Raw genomic sequence first — 17,879 nt, 5'->3', positions numbered from 1 at the left:
TTTGTCTATCGCAGAAATTCTCGATATCTCAGATTTAGGATTATAACTGGCAGGCTGACGGTTTTCCCACGTGAAATTATGTATTGAACGAACGAGGTTTTCCCGAACGCAACATAAAGCCTACTTCCGTTGAGCGGCGTTCTGTTGTTGTCATGGCGGCGTTTCAAAAATGTTGACAAGCTTAAGATTTAAAACCTTATGGCTGTCCTGTATTTCAATTAACCGCCTAGTGACACTATGCATAGTTATTTTACAATCTGTCTATAAACAAAAAGGTAGTGAGGAGAAAAGCCGAGTGATTGGATAATTGATTTGACTGTTGACTTGATATCAGCAAACGTAAATTCATAAGTGTAGTTAGCTTGCTAATGCTAACGCTAACTGTCATTAGCATTAGTTACCGGTGTGCATACACAAAGCGCTTGTTTTCGGTGTAATGGCTGCACAGTTCATGCAGAGTTGCCCCTCGGTTTCCCTAGGAGAGCAACACCTCAAAGAGAGGGACTGGTTTGTTCTGGGTTCAACCAGAAACGTTCAAAACCACAGCGAATATAGCGGAAAACAAAACAAGGTAAACAACAGCAACGTTACCTTTTCATTTTCTGTTAGTGTTAGATTTTTATTCCAGATAACTCATGCTACCTGGCTGAAGTGCATGATTCTGCGTGCACGTTTGGGGTAACTTTGCCATGGTTTCGATTAGCCATGCGAGAGATTAGCTGCCTACCTTTGAATAATAATCTAGCTAAACATTTGCACTTTACTGTTTATTTTGAGAAAGTAAGACATGATTGAGCATCACAATGGTCACTTAATGTTATATCATATGCAAGACCGGATAAGACATTGGTATCTTCCACACCATAGCTGTTGTTCAATGAAGCCATCCCTGCAAATACCAACAACCGTGCCACCCATATTGGGCCGCCGGCCCCCATTGTAATCGAGAGGCTGCTGCCACTGTCAGAAGACCTTGAAAATGTGGACAGCACCAGGAGTTCCTTCAGCTTCACCACTCTTTCTGAAGACAGGCTTCGAGCTGCCATTAAGCTGGCCAAGCGAGATCTGAGACAAAGGCGCCTTGACTCACTGAGAAAATCCCCTGTCAAACCTTCCCAAGACAACTCTTTTCTTGAAACAAGTGATGCAGAACTGCTTCAGGTAACTGATGTGAATTCATGGTACATAGTTTTGACCTCTTCCTTTAGTCAATGACTATTTGAAGTATTTTTCTCTTTCTGTAGGAGCTAGCAGCCACTCCAGGCAAGGCAAAGTTAAAAGCATCTAGTCCAAAAGAGGAAGTGGCCAGACCTGGAGCCAAACTACCGGTATATCGACCTCTGAAGCATCCCACTTCTCTTATGCCTCGGACTGGCCATTCACCCCCGACCAGAGACCCTGGTCCAAGGCAACTGCAAGGACGTCTGCAGGCGCCGTTAAGCCAAGAGATCTGCAAGCTGCAAAATGAACTTGAAGTGTATATTCAGAAAGTAGAAGAACTAGCCAACAGAGGTAACCTACAAAAACTTCCCCTTGGTTTGGCACCCACCGCAATTAGCACACTATTAATTTGGTTCTACATTGCGTACATACTGATGAATAATAATGTGAATAAACAAACAGGGGAGAAAATAGAGGAGCTACTGGAGCCTGAAGAGCAAAATAAGTTGGAGATCCGGAGACAGAAGCAGGCGGCCCGGACAGCACGTAGCATTTATGTTCTTCAGCAACAGGTATTTAAATTCCTATACCTTTTTAATTTACTCTGTCTATAAACACTGTTGTACTAATTTTTTATTATGTAGGTAAAAGAAATACAAGAAGATATAGAGAAACTACAAAGTCAGAACATATGGGACACTAAAAAGGTATATCTTCACCCACACATTTACTGTTACGTAGATCTGAGACCATTTTTTTGTGTTGATATTTGATAAGAATTGAAGATGATAAAATAAATGTTCTGCATGGAGGTCAGGTATCCAAAGGTATATATATATATATTGGTCCAATACCTCAGTTTCATTTGTTTTTGTGACAGGAATTAACATAGTAAATACAAATTCTTTATTCTTAAAGAAGTTTTAAGTTTTCCAGTTCTACTTCTAAGCAAAACTGTTGCTCTAATAATGATTTTATCTGTGGTATTTAATGGTACACATCTGTTGTTCTCTCAGTCCATGGCAGTAAACAGGCTTGCAGCTGCCCACCGTGGTGCACTCAGGGCATTGCAGGTTGTTATCCACCAGGTTTCAGATCTGTCCCATAGCAAGCTGCCCCCTTATTATAAAGAGCTGGCTCAACTGATCCGCCAGCTCTCATTGTGCTCAGCTAAGGTTGAGGCGAACCAGGGTTCTGCTGTGCCTGAGACAGCCCTCAACATCCTGCAGAAACTAGAGGTGAGGAGCAGAATTGACAGTCGGGCAGTATTTGGATGTCAGTGTTTTGATTGATTGTGTTTTGGCTCTGCTCCAGCACACTAGATTTGAAATGTAACGGTTATTGTATGTATGACAACTCTTTTTTTTTTTTTTATACAAAGTTCCCCATCTTTGAGATAATATGGGACGACACTAATCTTAAAGATACAAATAGACTGTCTAAATAGACTGTCACTGACCAGTTTTCTAAAATAAGATTACTTAATAAAAGTCTTAAGTTAACTTTTTTGATTATTGGGGGCTTACATAAAGGACTATTTTTGTTATGAATGACTGTCTTTATGTTGGTCAGTTTGCATAGTACTGTGAACTAAAGAACTAAAACTCACTTTTTTAAAGTGTTGCATTTGATTAAGTGACTTTTTTGTCATTTATCTAAATCTTTTATAGAAGTGTTTTTGCATTTTTTAAGCAAAAGTACAAGATTATAATGTCTTGTCACTCTCTTAGACTTTGGATTCTGCTCTCAGTAAACATGAGAGGGTCAAACAGATGCAGGCCCAAGCATGTTCTCCACACAGGAAGTCTCCTCATCGCAGCATGTCACCTATGAGTGCACCAAAGGGTCCCAGCATTTCGACTGTTCGAGGACCTCACAAATCCTCAAATCCAAGAAGAGGTGTCCGTGGTGAGTGTTTCTTCGGTCTGGATTGGAAAGCATGTTTAAAAGCAGTTTCAGCTCCTTCCACTCTGTTTCTAATTGCGTATACAGCATACGGTTTCTAACCACAAGAACCGAATGTTTATGTATGCCTTTTGATGGGCAATCTGTTTGGTCTCTTGTGTATCTGGAGTTCACCTAAGGGCTTTTGTGTGGTTGTGTTTGGGCTTCCCACTGTGCCTAAATGGCTGCACACAGGCTGAAAATTCATAAGCAGCCACAAAGAAGTGACAAAACCATAGAAAGTGAAGCACAGTACTCTGGCCTTTGGTCACCCGCTGCTTATGCTCATGACTCCTGCTGGCTTCTATTGGGCTGAGAGGCATCCTGTGGAAGAGATGACACGAACACCTACTGAACGATGAGCTTTATCTGCAGTCTAGAGCTCCATGAAAACAAATGTCCTTGTTGCATTACTTAGGTGCCTGTGCCACTTATCTAACAGTAGGGATTCAACTGGTTGTCAAGTGCGTTTGCTAATTGTCTTAATTGTTGGTGTTGTGTTGGTGTGTTGGTAGAAGCCTCAGCCCTCCAGGTTTTTTATGTATTTGCTTCTTTTTATTAAGAGATGAAGAAGAATATAGATTGTTGTTACCTCAGCTATTCCTTGTCTTCTATGTAAGTAGGATTCAACCAGTCCAAACAAGTCAATGTTTAATTTTTTTTATTTGTGTATGCAGGTAAAAGAATAGCTCCACATAAGCCCCAAACTGCTTCTCAACACCTCATGAACAGAAGACAGGTGCAGAGGGCCGGTAAGGAGAGCACCACCCGGCAGAGGGAGCTGAGAGAGCTGCAGGGACGATCTACCTGCAGCAAAGGCGTGCATTCTGAGGGGAGAAAGGGTGATGCTAAGGTGTTGGCTTGATATCTATTTATATATCTCTATCTATTTATTTATCTTAGGCTAAAATGTCTTTTTTTGTATTCTATTAGTTCCATTAAAATATTAGGTCAAATGGCAAATGTGTCAGTGATGATAAATCTAATCTCATATTTTTTGATTTTATTTTTAAATCATAATCAGATGCAAGATGCAGGCTTCCAGCAGCCTACAGTGTCCTCCCGGCTCAGAGTGAACCAGCTCCCTCAAAAAGAGCACTCTGTGCCCTGGATGCCCACATCTCCACACTCTCCTCCTCCACAGCGGTGAGCATTTTATCTCTCTGTACAGCAGATGACACATAAAATTTTTTAAGTCATAACCTATCATTGTTCTGCATTGCTTTTACTCTGTTACTCTTAACTCACACTAGATAATTAATGTCTTTACATAACGAAGCTTATGCTGCTGTAATGTCTGAAACTTTTAAGCTCAAGGTAACAGTTTGCATCCAGTATGAATCAATCTGTCTGATTCTTAATGCATAGTGAATAATGCACACCTGTCGCAATAAATCGTAAAAATAGAGCAAAAAGCCAGTGCCAGGAAAATCCTGTCTACAGGCAGAATCTGGATGTAAGCAGGCTTCATTAGAAAATAGGAGTTTTAACTGCAGGACCAATAGCTTACACCCTCTTATAATCATAAGCCTTGGTAAACAGCTATCCCGAAAATGTTAATGAAATATATATTATGAAAGAATCATAAGATACCCCCCCCCATGTTTTCTGACTTGCCTTAATAATATATGTGTGTAAGCATTTTTTAAGTGTATCATTCCTCCAATATGAATCTTATCAGATCACCTCAGAGAGGGAGACCAGAGCCTCGTTGTCTCTTTTCTCTAGTGAAGCCCTCACTGAGCCCTCAGCAGCAGGTGGCCAGTGCAGTGGGGCCAGAGCTGGCCTTGAGCTCGGAAAAGAAGAGGCAAGCTCAGAATGAAGCATTAAGGTGAAGCTCACCTCCAAATGATTTTAATTTCTACTTATCATATATTTCAGAATGAAATATTATCACTTTTCAGATTAGTCATTGTTGGATTATATGTTAATTTTTCTTCACACATGAGATTATCCTACCTCGAATAAAAGCCAAATGGTTGAAATCTAGGAAAAATTAATGTTAATGAGTGCTACCTTGTATTCAGTGATTTATTTCTAACCTTTGTGTCAGACCCCACTTGCTGAGACCCACAGGCAATACTCTGATTGTAATTCAAAGTTAATTCTTTCTAATAAATTAATCTAGGTACCTGCTAGATTGAGGCCATTTCTCTTTGAGGGATATATAGCCAACCCGTTTTCACTGCTCACAAGCACCTCATTGATAGAGTGTCTGCATATGTCTCTGTTTAATCAAATCCTAATTACTACAGTTGTGCTTTCCAATTCATCAGTGGCAAGCAGGCTGATTTTAGAGACGAGGTTATTTCTGTGAAAAACCTAATTGAACTTACATTTTGCTTCGTTTGATGATTATTGGCTTGGCACAGGGAAGCCTGGTTGGATAAGATGATGATGCAGAGACTGAGAGAGCTCAATCAGCTGAGTAAAAAAGAAGCTGAACGCATTCAGAGACTGAGGTATAGTAGTAATATAATAATAAAATTACAGTTTTTGCAGGCTTAATGGATTGACATGTTGGAAGGTGAAGGTCATAATGCTTTAACAGGTGGTCAGTATATTTCTATTTGTAACCACATTGCAGCCTTTGACAATAAGTACCTAGATACAGTAAAAATATGGTCATGATTACATCAGTTGGCTGAAATAAAATCATCCCCGTAGTTCCTGCTTAATGAGACAGACTAAGTTTGACAGGGACATGATAGTTCTAGATTGAAAAATTTCTTCAGAGGCCCCTATTAATCTCTATAAATATATACTGTATAACAATAACTAGAATAATATATACCTACACTTTGTCCTCTTTTAATCATTTACTGTTAGGTTATTTAAGAAGAAGAAATATTTCCCACCAGTAATGCGATTTTTAAAAAACACACATAAATCTTGTTGCCAGGCCAAGGCAGTAATACACAGTAATCTGCTACACAGCTCAATGCAGCAGGTCTCACCGTGTAATGAACAGTTGTGTCCAACATGGCTGTAATCGCCTAAAAACAATAAAACAGATAATAATGTAGGATGTGATTGTTGCTACATCCTTTCAGCACCAGAAAAGAACATACGTTCCTATAGGTGACTTCACATTACCTAATTAGTCATTGGACATTTTTACTGTGCAGGGCCAGCAAAAAAAAAAAAACAGTGTGGGCAAAGAATAGGCTTCAGTCATCATTTGTTTCATAAAGGTTTAATTACCATCAACTGCTAAGCTTCTCTCTTCACACACAAAGTCAGTATGTCTGATAGTTTCTTACTCAGCTAAGGACATTTTTCACTTTGACATGTCACACCAGAGAAAGCACAGGTGGAATTAATAAAATACATTTGCAATGACTACATCCATTTAGTTTTACATATTCCAGACCTCTGGAAATTCAAGCATAATGGGACACATTTGGTTTCAGGCACCACCTTTAATGCTATTAAAGTTCCTTCTGGACATTTCTTTTCAGAACAAGATAAAATGTTGCATATATAGCTTTTCTGCAGTTATTCCATGAACGTAATGCAAATTACCATGTAAACAATGTTGACAAACAATTAAAGTGAGTTACTTAAAGAAAGCAAAAGAAAGCACGAGGGAGAACCTGCACCTGTATAGGAGGAAAGGAAAAAGCTGTATACTATTTTTGTAATGTTTGTAGCCCTTTAAATTTTCACATTTGGTATATAATAGTTTTTAATGAATTATGTAATCCAGTGAACCATATGGTACATTAGAGAGTAATCTCTCCACTGGTTGAGTAACAAGTATTTAACAAAACCTATTCCTTTTTAGCAGGCTATAAGCACTGCACACCCTTCATCATCATCAGATTGTATTCTAAGTCTAAAATGCTCATGTCACAATTGGCAAACTAATCTTTTGGAGTTTTTCTGCCCTGAACCAATGTCAGCGGGCGTAGCTGTAAGTAGGTTTGCGAATTAGTTTATTCTGTCCTCTAGTGAAACAAACCAGGATAAATCCAGTGAAAAATACCTTGAAAAAGTAACACCTTTGGTAGTACCTGCATTTATGTATAAATATGTCCCATAATATGGTCCAGTCTTCATCTAAGTTACAGTATTGAGCTAGCACTTCCTATTTTAATAACAAAAAATTCATTGTGTTCTTTTCCATACCGAACACATCATTCAAACATTCACTGTGTAGGTTGGAAAAAATATGTTAATGGCTTATGATACCAACAAAAGCTGATAGGACCCAGGAGCTAGCAGACCTATTCAAGGAAAGCAGATCAAGAGCCACACAAAGCGACAATATACAAAGCACACAAGAGCCATCTGCTGATAAGAAGATGCTTTACAAGCCTCATGATCAAGAATGACCCATTTTATAAATGTCATAGTATGTTTTAATAATTATTGTTTGGTCTTTTGAAGTTAGAGCTATTCTCCAAAGAATATCTTCTGTCACAGCTTGTGGTGTGGGGGTGTTTTGGTTTGCAGGTCTGAAGTTGTCTCGCCAACTCAGTGGGCTGAGAGAGCTGAGCAGAAGGCCAGACAGCGGATTCAGCCGCTTCTGGATGAAGCGCAGGTAGAATTTCCTTTTTTTATACCAACCCATAATCCAAACACGGACTTACCTTCAAATTTGTGTAATTCGTTTTTTTTTAATGGACTAAGCAGGAGTAATTGATGTTCGCACCATTGACTTTGTTTTTGTCTGTATGTGGTACCTCAGGAAATTGGTGATTCCAGGAACAGGATCAGCTCCTCAGTTAAGAATCAGCTTTCTGAGCAGGCTGCAGAGAGGGTGAGCTGTTGGCACTAATTTAGAGAAGAGAGAACAGCTGGCAATCATACAGTTAACCTTGGTAGTATGCTTACTTTTGTTCTGTTTGTTGTGTGCCTCTGCAGACTGCCGACAGTGCTGAGCAGCTGAGTGAGGCCTTACTGGAAGATCTGTTAGAGGACACTGCACGGGTGGCGTGGGCAGCTGAGACGGACAGACAGTTGGAGGGCCTGGCCCAACGTAGGCTGCAGGCCCCCACCTTGGAGAGTATGCTGCTTCGTATGGAAGAGATACAGGTGAGAGCTGGCCTACAGAAAGGCCCTCCAGGAAAAGGTCACTGTCTAACCTGAAAGGTCAATAGCAAGCGGTTTGGTATTTATAATGAGCTGTTATGACAGCTGTAGTCTGTGGTAGTTCATTGGTGTAGCATCTAGGCACAATTATGATGTTCAGTGTGTTTGATGTGGCTCATTAATGACAGGTGGATAATGTGTGTGTGTGTGTGTGTGTGTGTACCTGAGCAGAGAGATCAGGAAGAAGTGAGGAGACGGTTTGCTTCCATCACCTATTCAGACCCTCTTTTCTGGGACCAACCAGGAACGGCAGGTGCAAAACTAATTCAACTGCCTCTGTTTAAACCAGATCACTCCTGTCTTATCATCTCTTACTGCAATCTGACAAAATGATTTCCCTGATGTCTCCTGTAGGTGGAGACAGTGCTACAACTGACAACAGGAGGTGAATACTTGTTCACTTGTTCTCCTCATTTTTTTCATCTATCTGTCTGTCTTCCACCACCACCACCACCCCTTCCCCTCCCCTGGACACTTTCCTCTTTGTTCTTCCCAGGACCCCTGTGCGGTGCTTTGGGCTCCAGGCCAGCCTCTCCTCAGCCAATTCGACTCACAAGACCAGCAATGAAGCAGACCTCTGCAGCTGATATTGTGCTAAAAAAACCGGTGGAGACTGGGTGGGCTACTCTGTTTTTTACACACACTGATCATTTGTATTTCCAATCTTTTGCTGATGGCTCTCTTCCTTGCTGTTTTATTCCTTTTAAAGAGTCACTAGGGACATCTTTATGTTAACTGAAGTGCATTGTAAAGGTTTGTGGATTTCCTTCCTGGTCTCAGTCTCAGCTCCCTGATCAGTCATTATGCCTCTGTACAACACTAATGATTGCCTGAAATTATGATCTGCCATAAGGAAATGATGGGTTTTGGTGACTTGGAAACTCTTATGACCCTTTTTATGACAAAAAATAAATATATCGAGTTGCAGTTAAAGATTTCCTATGGTTGTGCTGTGAGCAACAGTAGCATCATCCACAGGAAGTCATTCACAATTAGACTAATTAGTCCTCCAGACCCGATGAAAAGTAAAGTGGTTAATGTTTTTCCAATGATGCATAGTTAATGTTCTTTTACACATGATGCACCACTGCCCTATAATAGCTCTCCCACTGGGAGGCGTTACTCAGCTTACCAAACTCACTTGGCGGCTATTATACCCAGGGCAAAGTCTATTCCTGACTCTGGGAGCAGACTGTACAGAAAGAGAGTCCACTGCCCAGGGCTTTGGCTGCAACTGCTCTACTACTTAGATTAATGAGGAACTTAGAAGAATGAGAAAAGAGAGTGGAAGGACCAGAAGTTGTTGACACAGGCAAGGCAGCAGGATGCTGCTTCTAAATTCAAGCAGTGACTATTAGCAAATCGAGGTCAGTCAGACATGGAGTGCCCTCAATGGAAACTTTGCCCTGAGATCCACTGTGGCTTTGACTCATCTTCAACTGTCTTATTAATACCTCGAAAGTACTACCTCTACTTTTATGGCAATCATAACATAGGTGCATGGAGGTAAACTATTTAGATTCTAGTCTTTTTGAAGAGGTTTTAGGTTTTTCCATTACTGATTTGTTCAGCCTTGCAGCACATTAATATGGGCAAAGTTATTTGAGAACTGTTAGCTCCCTTGGTCTAAAATTCCCTGATTCTGTATAGCTTAGGGACAGACCTGCCTGCATCGCTTTCAATGTATCTGGAATTCAAACGCATCTATTGGTTTATGTCATGTTAGACTACTGGGTTCTGTTGGTACACTGACTAACAAATTCCCTTACTAATCATTGATGGCCACAGACACATCAGTATGCTGGAGATCGGTAAGCTATGTTGTCTGCTGACTCACACTCTGAGGCATCAGAAAATCTCTTTTCCAATAGATGCTCCTCAACATTTCAAGCACAGTAATGAAACCATTAGATGAGGTGGTGGGGGCTGTGAAACTGCCCCTCTCTACACGAGAGCACAACTTTGAATTGTAAGTGATGCGTGCTTTCTTTAGATTTTCTGGCTGAAAGTCTTTTTGTCACGCAGCAATTATATGTGTTCCAACTGAAAAAAGTCTTTCCATTGAAGGAACACCTGCCATTCAGTTGTTACTTGCCGGCCGCTTGGAGAGTTAAGTACCTTAGTCAGGAAAAAGAAAACTTCATTTTCACATTCAATTAAGAAATTCATAGCCAGATTTAATAGCTAAGTTGCAGTCATATTTTGTTGATTGTTTCTTTGTTATGCAGTGCAGTGAGGTCCTTGTTATAAGGGCTGTTGTGCTTAGTCCACAAAGAAATAATGAAGACGTAAGCAGTGTGTCAATTGGTTTGAGATAGAAAGAGAAATTGCATTTATTAGACACATTGTTTTAAAGATCTGTCTTTTTGGGGACAAGAAGATGCTTTGTAAACTAACCTAAACTGCAGCAGTTGACTACCTGTGTTGTCCCAGGTGACTCATTTTACAGCAAGAGGAAGTTAAGTGAAGAAAAGCTTTGATTACAAAATCCTACAGCCTCTTCCATTGACATTAACAAAACAAAAACACCTGTAATGCACGGAAAACAGTTCCAGCTGACCTGAGCCTTTATTTGTTAATGTAACGTCCCTTCATGTAGGACATGTCATACTGTGTAGTCTTTGAACATATCATTGTTGTCCTTCAGATAGTTGTGAATTGACATTTGACATCTGCAGCCTGAGCTGCATTAGTGGACTGCTAAGACTAACTGTTAACCTCTTACAATTGCAAGACAGCAATGTAGATTTAATGAATACGCCTCACTTTGATGGCGGAGAGGAACCAGTAAACATAATGACCTCATTAAAAACGTCATTCTCCAGATAATGAAAAATGTTATTTTGATAACAACCCGTGGTCTCAGCAGGTATTTAAAACAAATTCAGTCCCATTTTCTAGCCAGTCAGTAGTTCAGATAATGCACACTCTTTTTGCAGGAGCCAGTAGAGCCCAGCATACTGAGCTTTATCAGAGAGACAAAACACAGTATTATGGATGACACTGATAAAATGCTGCTTTGATGTTGCTTATAAAGCCACTGATTATAAGAACACTGGCATTAGTTTGTATGGAGGAAAGCAGCCTAAAAATGTAGTTTGTTTTTGTCTTGGGTGTGGGATTGTGTTGGTCATTTTTTAATCCACGCTTCTAGTGTTCGGCGGAACATAATTGTAAGGATTTGGGGGTCTGGAACAGAAAAATGTGCAAAAAGCTCATTATGTGTGTTGTTTCAGCCCAGACTCGTTGTTTCTAACCCACATTACTCCAGCCCAGACACACATCAGACTGTCATCAGCAGGAAAAAAAAGAGTCATACATGCAAGCTTGTGCCACACACACTTTTAAACACACCATAGAAGTGACACTAGCTTCCAGAAGCTTCTTTGGGGTGTTTGGTGAATAGAAGAGACATTGGCAGACTACTCGTTATGACTTTCATGAATTTTTGTTTGTTGTTTGATATTATAGAGGCATGATTGGAGAATGCAATTTTCCAAAGGAATTGCTCTGATTTGGAAAAAGCAACAGCACAATACACAGCTCTCATGTGTTGTTGTGTTGAGACACTTATTTATAAAACACTATATAAATAAGTTCAAATTTGAACAGATGTCTGTTTGTTTAGTGGTGCTCAGGCTATTCTTTTAGTCTCTGCTGAGGCTAATTATGGTGACTTAAAATATCAGAGGACCCACATTTCTTTCCATAAGCCAATTTTTTTACACTTCATTTAGCACCAAACATCAAACTGTCACTGTTGTCTTGAAAGCTCTTTCCAAAACAGCATGTGTTATTCTTTACTCAAAAGACCACTGAGACAATGGAGTAAGAGATTTCATCTCTGAACGCATCAGCAGAGCAGCAGATAATATTTATGTATCCATGGTGAGGAGCCCAGACACAGACCCTGACTGACCCCCCTCCCAACACGCCACAAGCTGCTGTAGCTCCATCAGCAGGTCAAACAAATCAATAAAGAGATGAAAGGCCCACTCAGCAATCCTCTAAAGCTTTCATGTATGTTTTTTCTTGTTTTACCAACTCTCCGACCCTCCCGCCTCATTGTTTGGCCAAGTAATATCAAACAAGCCAGAAGCTGTGTTGCACAGTAAATGATGACTGCTGGGCTTTCAACCTTTGCATCCAGTCATGATCTTAGATTCACAATGACTGCAATTCCACCTGATCGATCTAAATGCAAGACTTTTTTTTTTTTTTTTTAATAGTTTGGGAATATCAAAGAAAAACAATAAAGATAAGCAATAAAGCTGCATATGACACTGATGTTTCCAACTTTTCTCCTGAACTCACTTGGGTGTCTATGAGTCACTCCCTATGATCTCTGAGCCTCATTTGGCTTCATCCAACTCTACTTTAGTGCTGTCTGTGTCCCTTTTGATTTATCGCATATGGCATCATCCTCTGCCAGGTCCTCTGTTACCTGGGCGATACATGGCTGGAGATTTTCAAAAGACTGGCTCACCTCTCCCTTGGGGAGATCTTGCTAATAGCCAATGTTGCTCATCTGTTTTGGTTTTGCGTGTCTTGTGCAGGCCAAGTCGTTGGTGGGTGAATGTGATGGTTAGAGGATGTTTTTCAGTGATTCAACCATCTAATTTGTGCTCCCCTGTCAATCACCGCCCACACAGAAACACACAGATTTACTGAATTATTCAGTGTCGATGTCTAATGCAGTTGTTCCTTGTCTTGTAGCCCTTTCTTTATAGGGCAGAACAGAGTGGCAAGATGCCACTATCACACTGTAACATTTCTGTTACTAGTATATTTTAATCTTTCACATCACCTTGTCACAGTCTACAAGATTTATCTTTCCCTTGACCTTTTTGTGCTAAGATGTCTGAATGGTGCTCGTTGACAGAAAAGGCAGACTGGTCCTCTTCATGTTTGAATACGCTACAAAAAGCATGGGTTGTATTCTGACTTTGTAAATATGCAGCAGATTTGCAGAGTGCTGTGTTGTTGGTTTTGCCACATTGGCCTTCAGATGCCCATCAGACAATAAATTGATTCATTTTAGACTGGAAGCAGAGCTGGCTGTGCTGGCAATTTGATATTTATGGCCACCTTACAGTTTGTAGCCCCTGCAGTCAAAACAGAACTGCTGCAATGCTAAATATAGCACTTAGACCTCAGACGCAAGAGCCAAGCTGAGAGAATTATAAAGGCAGACCATGACCCAGCTGAGCCCCTGTTCACTTTGAGCAAGGGGTAGGAGAGAGAGCCGGCCTGTGCACTGACACCTCTCCTAAATTCATCACCCTCAGCCTCATATTGGGCACAGCAAGTGTCCCTGGTCAATAACAGCGATGCACTCCGTTCTGACTCCCTCGTCAATAAATGAGCTTGCCTCTTCATCCACAGCTGCAGCCCTGAGAAGCCTCTTACCCAGTTCATGCAGTGTGAGCGGTCAAGGCAATGAAAAGCTGTAGTGTCTCTATATGAGCATCCTCTTCTCTTTCCTCAGACACAGTATCCTCTCTGAGAACAGCCTGACAGAAGAGGGATCCCAAGAGGAGCAGCAGCCCAGAAACAGCACCGTGTTCCCGGGGCCTGCCGAGACAAGCAGAGGGACTATTATCTCTGTGCCAGGCAGCATGCTGAGAAACATCCGGCGATACCGGGAAAACTATGACGCCTACTTGCGGGTCGTGGCTCACGAGGCCGTAGGCAGCTTCAACCCCTGGGCCATCGCTGACAGGTACCACACTAACAGAAAAGACAACAAGTCAAGGTTTCCTAATATCTTAATTCCCCCCAGGTGACAGAATCCCTAGTTACACAGTGCTAACACAAAATTCAGTAATCCTTGTCTTTGACGGTGGTAAATATTATTCTCCTACAGTTTAGCAGGATAGAGTTCTGTAAACAGACACCCTGAAACAGATTTATCCTTGTGATTTCCCTGGATGCGTTTGATAGACACAATGTACCCACTCTGAGAGGAGGAACACGCAGAGTTTATGGTTTGCATAGCCTGTCTCTGATGTTCACCGTTCAGTGCTCACAAATTTGCATACTTAACAGAATTTTTAAGCTGGTGCAATGCGGAAGACCTCCTCTCATCTCTCTGAACACATCAATCCATGTGCTTGGTATATCAAATATAAACAGATATTGAAGGCTTTTTTTCTCCTCGCATCCTTCTGAGCTGAAGAACCGCTGCCCAGACCCACCCACAGGTTCGGACTGTATGCGTCACTGGCTCATTATCAGTCTCACATATATGAACCAAAGTTTTCAAGAGATGTATCTGCACTTGTCTGATTTTGGCAGAAGGAGGGAATGGTATAGTACGAAGAGAAGGCGTCCAATTATCTCAGTGTCTTTGGAGAGAGAACACATACATACAGCCTTGCACACCCCCTGCTATTCAGACACAGTGCAGAAACCTGTCTGTGTGATGAGTTGATAATGAGCAGCGCGGTGTTGCTGTGGAAGCTTACCACCTGGAGGATCTCAATCAATCTGTCTGCTAACGGATTGATTGCAAAACAGTGAAGAACACAGAAAACATACTTGGTGCTGTTTTAAGCACCAAGTATTTTTAAGTTTGAATTTCTTAAATTTATTTTTTTTATATTGACAGCTCTGTGCACAAGCAAATATAAAGAAACACTAGGATAAAAATTCAGAAGTTGGATGATCATAATACTTCACACAAAAATTATTCTGTACAATTACAGTATATGGTACATATTAAATGAGAGCTAACTTCATTTTCTTGGTAGGAATTTATTATATTTGGAGCATGAAATCTAAAGAATATAAAAAATCATAAAGCTAGGTTGACTTTTAGAATATTACTTTTACGTAATAGCTGTTCCCAGTCCACAGTGGTTTCACTCTGAATCAGGTGTTGAGAGCAAAGCTATCTTGTAAAGGCACTAGTAGTTCGACATCACGCTATTACTCTGTAGTGCTGCACAGACAACCTAATGATTTTATGTTTTTGGGGCTCACCACTTATCCTCTGAGTCCCTGCCTGCGCGTGCGTGCGTGCGTGCGTGTTGACCCAGATAATGATCAAAACACTAAATTTAGCTTGTGAATTCAGAAAGCACACTGGTTCTAAAAAATCCACATTTGCGTGTTTTTGCCAATTTACATTTTCTTTGAAATCTTGGTAAGGCATGAATGGCACTGTCTTTTTTCATTTATTGTTCCCTTGCCCTTTCAATTAAGCTGTTCCAACAGGGTTTAGTCTTAGATCTTTTAGCAAGAAAATATTCTCCAAAGGTTTTCTAGTCTTACCATTTATGTCAGATATTATTTAATAGTTGTCACATGAATTCATTCATAAAAGTTTTTGTTAGATGTTAGACTTTCTATTCTTATGTGTTTCATTAGCTTTTAAATTTCCACCCTTTTTTCTTTCTAATGTCTTTGCTCTGTGTATTTTTTGCTTAGCCTGGCTGACGAGTTACTGTCTGAGGCTGTGGCTGACGTGGCAGCAGAGTTTCAGGATGTTGTGGAGGAGTATGCTGAAGCTGTCTTCACCTCAGAGTTTCTTCAGCCGGTCCAGTCACCTCCTGCTTCATCTGTACCTTTAGTCATCCAGTAGCATTTACAGCAACATGGATGTACTAGTTTCTAGCAGACGACTGTATTTCTTTATTTTTGTGAATTTAGTGGAATCAGACCAAGTTGATGTTTTTGTTTGTTTGTTTGTTTTTTTTTATTGACTAAGGACCATGATTCTTCATTAATTTTGTATTTGTAAATTTCATGAGTGGATATTTAAATTTGGAATTAAACTCTTCGGGGTTTGTAATTATTTTTGTGAATACACAAAGATCTGGAGAAGTGTTTGTATCTCACTACTTTGATCTGACAACATCATAAACTTGGAGAGACCATCATGGCCTTACAGGGGATTAGAAGATTAACACCCTCCCTGTGAATTTACTTTAAATCTCCCTCAGGATTACTCAAACTTTTTGCATTGGAGTATGGAAAAAAGTTAATTACATATTATTTCCACCACAGGATAAACTGTGGTCAACATGATGACCACAGCAAAGAGCTTGGTTTCCACTCACTGGTTAATGTGTTATCCTATTAGGTTATGTTCACTGTGAGGAGATAGCATCTTGGGGAAGAGACAGTAATGTGTGTGGATATTAAGTCTTGCCTTTTGTTTTACAGTTTTAAATTGGTTTAGCACCACTTCATAATTATCTTTTCAGTGTTTTTCCTCCAAAAAAAAAAAAAAAAAAAACATGGTAAAAAATTGTCCTTTCTGGATGAAAAGTGAATGAAAGTGAAAGTGAACAGGACGGATTTGATGGACCAAAGAAAATATCAGGGTCCCTTGAGAGCAGCATGAAAACCATGCAAACAAGAGCAAGGGGACACATCCAGATGTTGTGTTGGCCTGTGGAAGCCAGCTTTTGACGGAGGACACACAATGACTGAATGCATTAGGTCACACTGGATCAGCTGCCCCTGTTTTCTCCCAGGCTGTGTTCTGCGTGGGTGTCTGAGTACGTGCAGGCTTTCACAGGCTTGTGCACGGTGCAAATTTCTTCTTTCTGATGCAGGACAAGTAGAAATCTGTATGCTCAAAGCCAGGGCGGTGTTGCTGTTTTTACACTAACAGAAAAAAGCGAGGTTGTTCTGACATTGGTGAAGGGTTCTGTTTATTTTCAATAGTTAATTTCTCTTTTATTTTTCTTTGTTATGATTCAGAAGTTTCATATGGCAAAGTGACATTTAAAAGCAGAAGGAGAACATATTTTGATTTCTACCACCTCAGCAGGCACCACTCAGACTGTTCCTATATCCGGCTCTCTGTTCCTATATTGATTTTTAACATGAACATTCACAAACAAATGTTGCCGCAAATAGACCAGAATCAGCACTGTCCTGCACATAATTGGAATTTCTAATAGTCAGAGGGGTTCAACCTTGCCACCAGTCAGCAGTGGCTCATTATGGGCTTTTGGTTAGGACACAGACGACTGCAATATGCTGTACTGATGTATTGAAGAGCTACTTTGCCTTATTGCTGTTTTGTGGCATTTGGGTTGTTGTCTAAGCCTGATGCTCAGCACTTGCATCAGATGGACATGAAATCTTAGGGCTTATTAATCATTTTAGTTCATTTTTCATGTTTTTTTGAGGCATCATTTGTTGGCAGCTGAGAGAGAATGTGGTGGAATGATGAAGTTGCAAGGTGTAGAGGTGTCAAACCTGGATGAGTTTAGATACTTAGGGTCAACTGTTCAGAGTAATGGGGAGTGTGATAAAGAAGTGAAGTAGAGAGTACAGGCAGAGTGGAGAAGAGTGTCTGGAGTGATCTGTAACAGAAAGGTATCTGCAAGAGTGAAAGGGAAGGTTTACAAGACAGACTATGTTGTATAAACTGCGGACAGTGGCGCTGACAAAAAGACAGGAGGCAGAGCTGAAGGTGGCACAGTTGAAGATGCTCAGATTTTCATTGGGAGTGATGAGGATGGACAGGATTAGGAATGAACAGGTTATAGGGACAGTGCGGGTAGGACAGTTTGGAGACAAAGTGAGAGAGGCGAGACGTAGATTGTTTCGGCATGTGCTGAGAAGGGATGCGGAGTACATTGGGAGAAAAATGCTGAGAAGGAGCTACCAGCCAAGAGGAGAAGAGTAAGGCCATAGAGGAGGTTCATGGATGTGGT

At 40.6% G+C, this 17,879-nt stretch overlaps 1 protein-coding gene across 4 annotated transcripts; it reads left to right on the top strand.

The window, feature by feature from the left end:
* Window positions 1-144: 144 nt before the first annotated feature.
* kiaa0753 (KIAA0753 ortholog) lies at window positions 145-15,910 on the top strand. 4 transcript variants are annotated; one of them, XM_026298951.1, is made up of 19 exons: window positions 145-571; window positions 868-1,161; window positions 1,245-1,512; window positions 1,624-1,733; window positions 1,806-1,868; window positions 2,178-2,399; window positions 2,892-3,069; window positions 3,783-3,958; window positions 4,130-4,251; window positions 4,787-4,936; window positions 5,478-5,567; window positions 7,564-7,651; window positions 7,799-7,870; window positions 7,975-8,145; window positions 8,374-8,451; window positions 8,557-8,587; window positions 8,699-8,819; window positions 13,691-13,924; window positions 15,634-15,910. In XM_026298951.1, the coding sequence occupies exons 1-19, from the start codon at window positions 437-439 to the stop codon at window positions 15,785-15,787; spliced, it is 2,757 nt and encodes a 918-aa protein (XP_026154736.1). In that variant the 5' UTR covers window positions 145-436; the 3' UTR covers window positions 15,788-15,910. The 4 variants fall into 4 exon arrangements, with proteins under 4 accessions (XP_026154736.1, XP_026154739.1, XP_026154737.1 ...); XM_026298954.1 differs by lacking the exon at window positions 5,478-5,567; XM_026298952.1 differs by lacking the exon at window positions 8,557-8,587 and having other exon boundaries at window positions 8,374-8,455.
* Window positions 15,911-17,879: the final 1,969 nt, after the last annotated feature.

Source organism: Mastacembelus armatus, chromosome 13 (assembly GCF_900324485.2).
Source record: "Mastacembelus armatus chromosome 13, fMasArm1.2, whole genome shotgun sequence".
NCBI classification, from domain to species: Eukaryota; Metazoa; Chordata; class Actinopteri; order Synbranchiformes; family Mastacembelidae; genus Mastacembelus; species Mastacembelus armatus.
This window is presented reverse-complemented; position numbering and strand designations above follow the sequence as displayed.